The sequence below is a fragment of the Erinaceus europaeus genome, chromosome 16 (genome assembly GCF_950295315.1).
Source record: "Erinaceus europaeus chromosome 16, mEriEur2.1, whole genome shotgun sequence".
Lineage (NCBI taxonomy): Eukaryota > Metazoa > Chordata > Mammalia > Eulipotyphla > Erinaceidae > Erinaceus > Erinaceus europaeus.
In genome coordinates this window covers 69,970,144-69,981,748 of record NC_080177.1, presented here as the reverse complement: position 1 = coordinate 69,981,748, position 11,605 = coordinate 69,970,144, and the positions used below count along the sequence as shown (strand labels likewise).

At 47.3% G+C, this 11,605-nt stretch overlaps 1 protein-coding gene across 1 annotated transcript; it reads left to right on the top strand.

Annotated features, from left to right (window-relative positions):
- The first annotated feature begins 1,606 nt into the window (after positions 1-1,606).
- OXA1L (OXA1L mitochondrial inner membrane protein) lies at positions 1,607-10,870 on the top strand. The gene is made up of 10 exons (XM_060175346.1): positions 1,607-1,756; positions 2,106-2,267; positions 3,863-4,076; positions 7,637-7,780; positions 8,232-8,317; positions 8,899-9,063; positions 9,867-9,971; positions 10,062-10,224; positions 10,313-10,393; positions 10,483-10,870. Exons 1-10 carry the CDS (start codon positions 1,694-1,696, stop codon positions 10,605-10,607), a joined length of 1,308 nt encoding a protein of 435 aa, XP_060031329.1. The 5' UTR covers positions 1,607-1,693; the 3' UTR covers positions 10,608-10,870.
- Positions 10,871-11,605: the final 735 nt, after the last annotated feature.

Here is an 11,605-nt window from a genome sequence, read left to right as displayed (position 1 = left end):
TTTGCGGAAAACAGTCCGAAAACTCTCACAAAGCTAGAAATGGACCTTCCTTATGATCCAATAATACCTCTCCTAGGTATAAATCCTAAGGTATCAAGTACACCCATCCAAAAAGATATATGTACACTTACGTTCATAGCAGCACAACTCCTAATAGCCAAAACCTGGAAACAACCCAGATGTCCACTAACAGATGAGTGGCTGAGAAAGCTGTGGTATATATACACAGTGGAATGCTACTCAGCTATTAAGAAGAATGAACCCACCTTCTCTGAACCCATCCTGGATGGAGCTAGAAGGAACTATGTTAAGTGAGATAAGTCAAAAGGAGAAAGACAAGTATGGGATGATCCCACTCACCAACAGAAGTTAAGAAAGAAGAACAAAAAGGGAAACACAAAGCAGAAATTGACTGAGTTTAGAGTATTGCACCAAAGCAAAAAAACTCTGGGGGGAGGGGGGAGGCTATATTTTCAGCTCCACTAGACAGGGGTAGGGGTAGGGACACAGACCTTTGGTGGTGGGAATGGTGTTAATATACACTCCTATTAGTTTATAGTCTTATACATCACTATTTAATCAATATGAAAGGGGAAAAAGAGATTGAATGTCTTGAACTTTTTGATGCATAGACCCCATTTCTAAGTATATATTCCTTTAATCTAAGCACTTAAGGTTTCAAATTGGTGACCTAATTGAATTTTAAGAGTGGGCTTAAATTATTAATACATTGCTAATAACACCTTCTAAAAAATATTAAATCACTATTTCTGTCAGGTACATTCATAGCCATCCCAGACTAGCAGTAATTGAAATAATTTCAGACAATCATATTCTTTCTTTCTTTTTACTAGAGTACTGCTCACTCTGCCTAATAGAGGCGCTGGGGATTGAATTTGGGACCTAAGATCCTCAAGAATAAATGTCTCTCGCATGATCACCATGCTCTCTCTCTCCCCTATCATACTTTTGTGCAGCTCTCAGGAATCTACCAAGGGCCTTCTGTATGTATAATACCACAGATAGTATCCAACACAATTTTTCCCCCAGAGCACTGCAGCTCTGGCTTATGGTGGTGCGGGGGATTGAACATGGGACTTTGGAGCCTCAGGCATGACAGTCTCTTTGCATAATCATCATGCTATCAACCCCCACCCCCAATTTTTTTCTGTATATATCCCTAGAGGAGAGAGAAGCCAAAAGAGATGCAACATCATCCATGGAGTTCTGCTGTTGCTGGTGGAGAAAGGAGAGAGTGAGGGACAGGGGAGAAGGGGGGGGGCGGAAGAGGAGAGAGGTGGAGAAAGAAAAGAGAAAAGAAAAAAGAGAAGAGAAGAAAAGAGAAAAGAAAAGAAAAAAAAGAAAAGAAGGGAAGGGAAGGGAAGGGAAGGGAAGAGAAGAGAAGAGAAGAGAAGAGAAGAGAAGAGAAGAGAAGAGAAGAGAAGAGAAGAGAAGAGAAGAGAAGAGAAGGGAAGAGAAGGGAAGAGAAGAGAAGAGAAAAACTCTTCCTGCGCCCATCCTGTTAATGAGACCCTTTGAGCATTTTTACCCACTTCAAATATGGCCGCCAAGCTCCACTCGCCCTTACCTTCTGATCGTGCTCTGGCTTCATGCCCATTTTCAAAAGGGCCGCCTCTCACGGGCCTGCGCTTCTGACTGCGCAGGCGCGAACACAGGTCCTCTTTCCGCCAAAATGGCGCTGGGGGTCTTGCACGGCCGCCGGGAGCTTCTACGCCTCCTACGACCCCAACGTCAGGTAAGACGGTCCCAGGGCTGAGAGCCAACCTTCTGCCCCGTCCCTTCGGCCTGAGCGAGGGGCAGCCCGCGCCTGGGGTTTGAGCACGAGCTGTCCTAGAGCGGTCGCGTGAGGACACTGGCGGGCCACGTCCGGAACCCATTGGGCCCAGCGGGCCTGGGCTCGAACTCTGCCCCGAGAACACTTTTCCCTCTCAGCCCCCAGCTCTGGGCCCCGGGGAGAGCCTGCGGCGACACTGACACCACAACCCCCCACCCCGGGTGCATGTTGTAGCCTGCTGTTGCGGGGGGGAGCATAATGGCCGGCTTTTGCACCCGCGAAAGGTCACCGTCTTCCTCTGCTCACTCAGTTCCACAGCGTCCCGGGAGTCTTGCACTCGCCCCGGAAACTCCCCACCGCGGGGCTCCTGTTCCCAGCCGGACGGTGCTGCGGGCGCCCGCGCTGTGTCCTCCTGGCCGCCCCCGGCCCCCGCGGCCTCAGGACCTCCGCCGTGTGGTTTGCAGATGCCCAGGTAAGAGGTGCTTCTGGGCTGACAGGCGTTTGTTTCGATTAGGGGTGGAACAGAATTGTCTACACTCTAGGCAGCCCAGCTCCCCAAAATTGTAGCACGGGGCAGGGGTAGCACACAGGGCTTGCGTGCAGGAGGCCCCAGGTTCCATGCTGGCACCTCCAGTAGACAGGACCCAGCAGTGCTCTGGTCAGAAACAAACAAAAAGCTGCATCTGCCTGTGATAGGTTTTCAGGTCAGTGGAGAAACAATAGAGTTACACCAGGAGGGGGCCGGGCGGTAGCACACCTGTTTAAGCGGACATGCAAGCACCGACACGAGGATCCCAGTTCGAGCCCCGGGCTCCCCACCTGCGGGGGGGGGGGGGGTCGCTTCACAGGCGGTGAAGCTGGTCTGCGGGTGTCAGACTTTCTCCCTCTCTGTCTTCCTTTCCCATTTCAATTTCGCTCTGTCCTGTCCAAAAAATCGAGAAAAAAAATGGTCACCAGGAGCAGTAGATTTATAGGATTTGTAGTGCAGCCACCAAACCCCAGCAATAACCCTGGAGGGGAAAAAAAATACACCGGTAGAGATTAATGTTTCTACACAAGACACTGTTTGCCAGAGTAAGTAATTACTAGCCACTGATGGTGATACTGAGATGTGATTACATACAGATGTGTGTGTATGTTGAAAAAATGGTAACTTCTATATCTGCCACTTGACTGCGTGGATATTAATGTTTCTCTGGATGAGACCAAGATGATTTGGAATTACAAACTGATGCGTGCGTGCGTGCGTGTGTGTGTGTGTGTGTGTTTATTGGCTAGAGATAGAAACGGGGGAGGTAGGGAGAGACACCTGCAGCCCTGCTTCACTCCTGAAGTTTTCCCCCCATGGGTGGGAATTAGGGGCTTGAACCTGAGTCCTAGTGCATTGTAATGTAAACACGTAACTAGGCGCACCACTGCCTGGCCCCTACAAACCGGGTTGTTTTAAATAAAGGTTGGAAATATAATAGCTTCAATATGAGCAAACTCAAGAGTTTGAAAAACACTGAAATGTCATGAACTCTTAGGCTAAGTAACTTACTGTCATGTCGGAGGAGATGAGGCTGTCCTCTTTAGTGCTAGCCTGGGAGAATCGAGTGGTATTAGAGAGTCAAAAAAAAAAGGACCCAGGGGTTGGGCGGTGGCGCAGTGGGTTAAGTGCATGTGGCACAAAGCGCAAGGACCAGCATAGGGACCCTGGTTTCAGCCCCCGGCTCCCCACCTGCAGGGGAGTCGCTTCACAGGCGGTGAAGCAGGTCTGCAGGTGTCTGTCTTTCTCTCCCCCTCTCTGTCTTCCCCTCCTCTCTCCATTTCTCGCTGTCCTATCCAACAATGAACAACATCAACAATGGCAATAATAACCACAACAAGGCTACAACAACAAGGGCAACAAAAGGGGGAAAAAGTGGCCTCTAGGAGTGGTGGACTCATGGTGCAGGCACCAAGCCCAGCAATAACCCTGGAGGAAAAAAAAAAAAAAAAGAAGGAACCAGTATTGGTCAGCACAAGAAGTTTCTTGATTTCTTCACTTCTACCAACTGACTATTACACATGACTTCGTTTGCACAGGTTCAGGCCCCTCCAGTCATTCCTGCAACTCCCTCACCCACAGCAGTGCCGGAAGTGGCTCCTGGAGAGACTACAGATATACTGCAAGCTGTTACAGAACCGAGCTTCAGTGAACTGGGGCTTAGTTCATTCACCCCCGTGGGACTGGTCCAGAACTTACTGGAATCTATGCATGTTGAATTCGGCCTGCCTTGGTGGGGGGCCATTGCTGCATGTAAGGAGGATATATTCTGGACACTCGTAAAGTATAGGGGGCCTTAAGGTTCTGGCTCTAAAGATAGCCATTCTCTGAGTGTGTTGAGAAAATGCAGGAGTTTGGGCATCAAAAAAGCAAATGGATCAAATGAGGGATAGATTTAATGGTTTTGTGTTTTTTTGTGGGTTTTTTTTTTTTTTTAATATTTATGTATTCATGAGATGGATAGGAGAAAGAACCAGATTTCACTCTGGTATATGTACTGCCGGGGCTCAAACTCAAGACTTCATGCTTGAGAGTCCAGCACTTTATCTACTGCACCATCTCCCACATCACTAGACTTATGATATATATATATATATATATATATATATATTTTTTTTTTTTTTTTTTTTTTTTTTTTTGGCAGAGCTCTGCTGAGTTCAGCTCTGGTTGATAGTGCTGATGGGGATTGAACCTAGTACTTTGGAGCCTCAGGCATGAGAGTCTCTGCATAACCCAATGCTATCCCACCCATTACATTCTCTTACATTTATCTATTATTGGATAGAGACTGTCAAAAATCAAGGGGGAAGGGGGTGATAGAGAGGAAGAGAGACACCTGCAGCACTGCTTGACCACTCACAAAGTTTTCCCCCTGCAGGTGGGGACCAGGGGCTTGAACCTGGGTCCTTGCACATTCTAACATGTGCGCTCAACATGTGCACCACCTCCTGGGCCCTTGTTTATTTATTCATGAGAAAGATGGGAGAAGAGAAAGAACCAGACATCACTCTGGTACATGTGCTGCCATGAACTCAGGACCCCATGCTTGAGAGTCCAACGCTTTATCCACTACACCGCTTCCCAGGACCACCACCCCCCAATGACATTTTATGATTATGTCAATGAGGGGGGGGGATTACAGCCTAAAGAACTTTACTTTTGTAAGATTTATTTATGAGAGGAAGAAAGAGAGAGCCAGGGTATTACCCTGGCATATGTAATGCCAGTGATTCAACTTGGGGCCTCATATTGAGAGTCCCCATGCTTTGTCCACTGTGTCACATTCCAGGCCGCTGAACTTACGCTTTGAATCTTACTATACCTTGCGCCTGCTGCCATTCTCCCCGTGTGTGTGTTTAGCTACTACCCTGTCTTCCCCCATTCATGACTTTTAAGAGTGTTCTGTCTCCAGGGGACTTACTTACCTCTCTGTACTTTTTGAGTATCAGCAGCCTGCATCTTATTGGCTGTTTTTGTTTGTTTGTTTGTTTGCCTTGAGATCTGTTCCTCCCAATGCAGCCTTTCTTGATTTTCTTTCTGGCTTTCTGACCACACCTTCCAATGTCCTAATACTGCACATGCCTTTTCAGTCCTAGTATTTAGGATTCCAGCCTTAGGTCCCTCTCGCTTCTTCATCCTGCACATCACAATGTTGATAAAGCCTAAATCTATCTCCCCCACTCCCCAGTCTTTGCTCAGCCCAGACATACTTGCTTATTACAGAGATCATAATCTTTTATGATAATCTTTTTTATCATAATCTTTTCTTTATCATAATCTTTTTTACAGCGATCATAATATTTGTTGGAATATTCAGGAAATATGAAGAAAAGAAATAAGGGTGAGGAGAAATAGCGTAGTGATTATGTAAAATGGCTTTCATGCTTGAGCACCAGTCGTCCCAGGTTCAATCCCAACACCACCATAAACCAGAGTTTTGAAGTAGTCTGGCAAAAATAAATGCTTGGGGTGGGGGGTCGTCAAGTGGTGGCACAGCTAGAAATGTGCACGTGCTATCGTGTAAGTACCTGGGTTCAAGCCCTCAGTCCCCTCCTACAGGAGAGAAGCTTCATGAATGATGGCGGGGGGCAAAGGAGGTGCGGAGAGGGCCACTGGGAGCGATGGAGTCTTGATGCAGGTACTAAGCCCAGCAAGATTGTCAGTGGAAAAGAAAAGAAAAGGAATAGAAACTAAAACAGGCAGGGGTAGATAGCGTAATGGTTATGCAAAGAGACTCTCATGCCTGAGCGTTCAGAGTGTCAGGTTCAATCCCCAGCACCACCATAAGCCAGAGCTGATTAGTGCTCTGGTTAAAATAGAAAAGATCCGAGCCCCAAGTCCCCACTTGCAGGGGGAATGCTTTGCAAGTGGTGAAGCAGTGTTGCACTTGCCTATCTCCGCTTCCCTCTCCATTTCTGGCTGTCTATCTAATAAATAAACATAATTTTTAAAAAGAGAGAGACAAGACCTAAAACAATAGGCAGCTAGCTTACCTCCTCCTGGGATTTCTAGGACAGTGGCATTCATACTTCGTTCCTGGTGGGTCTAGGTGGTGGTACGGTGAGTATAGTACTGAATTTGGAAGCATGAGGTCCTGAGTTTGATCCACAGCATCCCATTTGCCAGAGTGATACTATAGATAGATGTGTATATATTTCATATATATATATATATATATATCCTATATTAGTAAGTCAAGACTATCATTTTTTAAATGATATTTATTGGATAGAGACAGAAATCAAGAGGAAGGGGGAGTTAGGGGAGAGAAAAAGACACCTGCAGCACTGCTTCACTGCTTGTAACTTCTTTTTTTAACCAGAATACTGCTTAACTCTGACTTGTGGTGCTGGGGATTGAACCTGGGACTTCAGGGCCTTAGGCATGAAAGTCTTATGCATAACCATTATACTACCTCTCTCCCCCATCCAATAAGTAAAATCTTAAAATATAAATAACTTTTAAAAAAGATTTTGTTTATTGAAGAACAAGATCAGAAGAGAAAACACTATGTAGAACCTGGACTGGAGTTGGTTGGTGTATTGCACCAAAGTAAAAGGTTCAGGGGTGGGGCGGGTGCCGGGCTTCAGGTCCTGGAACATGGTGGCAGAGGACCTAGTGGGGGTTGTATTGTGATGTGGAAAACTGGGAGATGTTATGCATGTACAAACTATTTACTGTTGACTGTAAAACATTAATCCCCCAATAAAGAAATTGATAAAAAAGAAAGGGATCATGGAAAAAATTACATGCAGTGAGGAAGGGAAAAGAAGCAGCAACAACAATCGGGGAAAAAAGATGCCTTCCAGGAGCAGTGGATTCATAGTGTAGGCACTGAGAGTCCCAGTGATAACCTGGGTGCAAAAAAAAAAAGCCACGTGGAGAGAGAAAGAACCAGACATTACTCTGGTGCATGTGCTGCTGGAGATTAAACTCAGGACCTCGGGCTTGATAGTCCAATGCTTTATCCACTAGGATACTTCCCATTACCACTAACTCTATTCCTAGCAATTTCAGTATTTTATAAAAGCATCTCTGAGCAAATCAAAGACCAAGGCTTGAACAATTTCATAGCCAGACTACCCTCTGGATTTTTTTTTTTTTTTTTTTTTTTTTTTCTCTTCATATACTGGGCTTACACTTCATCCTGGGGAGGGGAAGCAGGTCCCATTGATAACAGAAATTTGGAAAACAGTGATCCAGAAAGTTACCTGAGACACCTTTCTGTTCAAGGGCCCGTAGTTCTTAAGAGATAGTTGTCACATCAGACCTTTGCTAAACAAAGCACAACTCCTGTGGTTTCTGTTCTCCAGGCACCGTCCTCGCCCGCTGCCTGGTGTTTCCTCTCATTGTGAAGGGCCAGCGAGAGGCGGCCAAGATCCATAACCACTTGCCAGAGCTCCAGAAGTTTTCCACTCGAATCAGAGATGCCAGGTTGGCAGGAGATCATGCTGAGTGTGAGTCATTTGCAGAATGAGTGTGGAAGAGGGCCGCATGGCAGTTTTTCTGACATTCTGCTGAGGGGAAGGAACAGCTTAAGTCAGGACTTGAGACAGGTGGCTTCAGAATATTTATCTGCTTCTTGGGCCAACTGACTCTGGCGACTGACCAGGGTGAGATGAGATTTCATGGGAATGGGAGTCCGGTGGTAGCGCAGCAGGTTAAGCGCACGTGGCACAAAGCACAAGGACCGATTAGGATCCTGGTTTGAGCCCCCGGCTCCTCACCTGCAGGGGAGTCGCTTCACAGGCAGTGCAGCAGGTCTGCAGGTGTCTCTCTGTCTTTCTTCCTCTCTGTCTCCCCCTTATCTCAATTTCTCTGTCTCTATCCAATAACCAAAAAAAAAAAATTCATGGGAATGACGAGGGGGCGGGGCTCCCCAACCATTAACATCCCCTCCCTTCACAGTTTACAAGATCTCCTCAGAGATGACATTTTACCAGAAAAAGCACGATGTTAAACTCATGAGACCTATGATTCTACCTCTGACTCAGGTGAGCAAAAATAGTGCCCTTCTTATTTCAGCCTGACCCAGTCAGGTTGCCTCTTCTGTTTTCCGTGCTGTACCCTCACCCCGCCCCCAAGCGAAAGGTGGTAAGTTGCATGATTTTCAGCAATGGAAAAACGGTTGCGGGTTCAAGACTCAGACCCAGCCAATGGAGTCAACAAGAAGAAATTTCATTAACGTTAATGGAACACAGAAAGAGCTCATACTCTTAAAGAATTCTGGGCCCCAGACAAAGGGAAGGTCCAGCTTATACAGGGGGCTGCAGGGTTAAGGGGGTGGGACTTGTACCCTCACTCAGGGCCTGACTGCCCCTGTTACTGTTGACTTTTCCTGCATAGCTATATCTGGGAAAAGTTGAACCTCAGGACTTAAAAGCCTCATGACCTGTCAGGATAAAAATAGGCCACTGGGAGGGTGGACACATTTTTCAGGGTCTCCTGTTACTTGGGGCTTCTCCTTCCTGCCGTTTGGTTAGTTAACTGACATTCTCTTTTCTATTTCACAATGAGAAAGAATGTCCTCTCTGCTCAAGGATGCTGACATTTGACACTATGTTTTGTGGAATAGGCCCCAATCTTCATCTCCTTCTTCATTGCCTTGAGAGAAATGGCCAACCTTCCTGTGCCCAGCCTGAAGACAGGTGGCCTCTTATGGTTCCAGGATCTCACACTATCTGACCCCACCTACATATTACCACTGGTTGTCACTGCTACAATGTGGGGTGTCCTTGAGGTAAGCCCAGGTTGGCCCAGTGCCTGGTCTGCATATTAGGGCTAGAAGTAAGTAGTTGTGGGAAGTGGTCATTCGTCACTCCTTGGAGGGAGAATTGATAGATAAGAAATATGGGGGCTGAATGGTGGTGCACCTGGTTGAGCGCACATGTTACAGTGCACAAGGACCCAGGTTCAAGCCCCTGGTCACCACCTGCAGGGGGAAAGCTTCACAAGTGGTGAAGCAGGGCTGTGGGTGTCTCGCTGTCTCCCTACCTCCCCCTTCCTCTCAATTTCTGGCTGTCTCTATTGAAAAAATAAATATTAAAAAATTAATAATAATAATAATAAAAGAAATATGAACCGGGACTCCAGGACATGATTTGGTGGATAAAGTATGCACCTCACTTTGCCTGAGGGCTGGGTTTGATCCCCAGGACCACATGGGAATACCACGGACAGCACCAAGTAGCTTCTATAGATGGTAGAGCCATGCTTTGATGTCTCTCTCCATTTTTCTCTCAAAATGTAGAATAAAAATTGGGCCAGAGCGTCAACTCAGCAGTGTCTGGCATGAGTTCATTCTCTGTCTCGTTTAAAAAGGTAGCAGAGTGCTGGTCTAGGAGGTGGGAGCAGTGGATAAAGCTTTGGACTCTGAGGCATGAAGTCCCAAGCTCAGGCCTTGGCATCATGTACAGAGTGATGCTCTGATTCATATTCTCTCTCTCCCCCAACATATTAATGGGGGGGGGGGAGATAAGCCAGATTTACTAAAATTAGAGACAAACATCTCTAATCTTCTATACTTTTTTTCTTCTTCTTCAGTTAGGTGCTGAGACCGGTATGCAAAGTTCTGACATTCAGTGGATGAGAAATTTTATCAGAGTGATGCCTCTAGCGGTCTTACCCATAACAATCCATTTCCCAACGGTAGGTGATGGCTTAGCGACTGGCTCAGCTCCTTTCAGCCAGGCCAGCAACCTCTCAGCGCCTCAGCCCCTTCTCTGTCTTCTGGTGCAGGCAGTGTTTGTGTACTGGCTCTCTTCCAACGTGTTTTCCCTGGTCCAAGTGTCCTGCCTCCGGATCCCAGCCGTCCGCACCGTGCTTAAAATCCCCCAGCGTGTTGTCCATGACCCCAGTAAATTACCCCCACGGGAAAATTTCATAGAGAGCTTCAGAAAAGGTAAGAACCCCTTGACCCTGCCAAACTGGACTGGGGAAAGCTGCCTGGAAATGGATGTGAGCCCCCCCACCTGCTCCCCTTCCCACAGGCTGGAAGAACGCTGAGATGGCACATCAGCTACGGCAGCGTGAACAGCGTTTGCAGAACCAGTTGGAACTAGCATCCAGGGGTGAGTAACCAACAGCCCTTTCAGGCTGACTTCCCTCATTGGCTCCTTTCCCTTTGTTCATCCAGATTTGCATTCTCTTTGTCACCCAGGTCCCTTACGACAGACCTTTACCCACAACCCTCTGCTGCAGCATGAAAAGAATCATCCTCCGGACACCCCCAGCAGCAGCAGCAAACCAAAGTCAAAGCAGCCCTGGCGTGATACACTGGGCTGAATTCCGTCCCCCGTTCCTTCTGGCAGGAACTTGGTCTCTCTAAGATTTAGCCTCAAAATGAGATTGGATGCTGAGTCCTTGCCCCAGACTAGAACCCAAGAGGCACAGAAGATGTTGATTTCAAAGACTCTCACACCGAGGTGTAAAAGCACTGCGTGGCCAGGGGACCTTCCTGCCCACGGAGTTAGTGAGCCTCTGTACTTGCTATGTGCTACTTGCTGGTATTTATTAAACATGGAGATGGATTGTGTATTTTGGGAAAATGCTCTTGCTGGTCATGTTCTTGGAAAAAGCATCAGTTGCACTGTGGCGTTGAGTTTATGTGGGGCTGGGTAGTGGTGCGCTCAGTTGGACACACACATTTCCATGCACAAGGGCCTGAGTCCAAGCCCCAGGTCCCCACCTCCAGGGGGAATCCTCAAAAATAGTGAAGCAGTATGGTCTATAGGTGTCTTTCTCCTCCCCCCTCACTAAGTTTCTCTCTGTCCCTCTTTAAATAAATGGGTTTAGAGGGGGCTGGGTGGTGGCACACCTGGTTGAGCGCACATATTACAGTGCACAAGGACCCAGGTTCGAGTCCCCAGCCCCCACCTGGAAGGGGAAAGCTTCACGAGTGGTGAAGCAGTGTTGCAGGTGTCTCTCTTGTTTCTCTCCCTCTACCACCTCTTTCCCTCAGTTCCTGGCTGTCTCTATCCAATAAAGATAATTTTAAAAAATGAAAAAAATTTGGTGGCGCACCTGGTTGAGTGCACACATTACAAATGGGTTTAGAACAGACTGGCAGGGCAACTCACCTGCATGGTGCGCCTGCCCTGCCACATGAGGGAAGCGTTGGTGCTGTGTTTTCCCCTCCCCCCATCTGGAAAATCAGTTTGGAACAGTAGTGGTGTTCCCATCCACACCTGCATTGTAGTCATGGAGGCCGGGTATGGGTATAAGGATTGTGTCTAGGGTAACCACATACTGCAAGATAACCTTTAAGAAGTAACCATGTCCAG

Coding starts and splice junctions, on each gene's coding strand:
- OXA1L (XM_060175346.1), top strand. CDS start 1,694: ATGGCGCTGGGGGTCTTGCACGGCCGCCGGGAGCTTCTACGCCTCCTA. Junction 7,781..8,231: donor GGCAGGAGATCATGCTGAGT/GTGAGTCATTTG, acceptor CTCCCTTCACAG/TTTACAAGATCTCCTCAGAG. Junction 10,394..10,482: donor GTTGGAACTAGCATCCAGGG/GTGAGTAACCAA, acceptor TTTGTCACCCAG/GTCCCTTACGACAGACCTTT.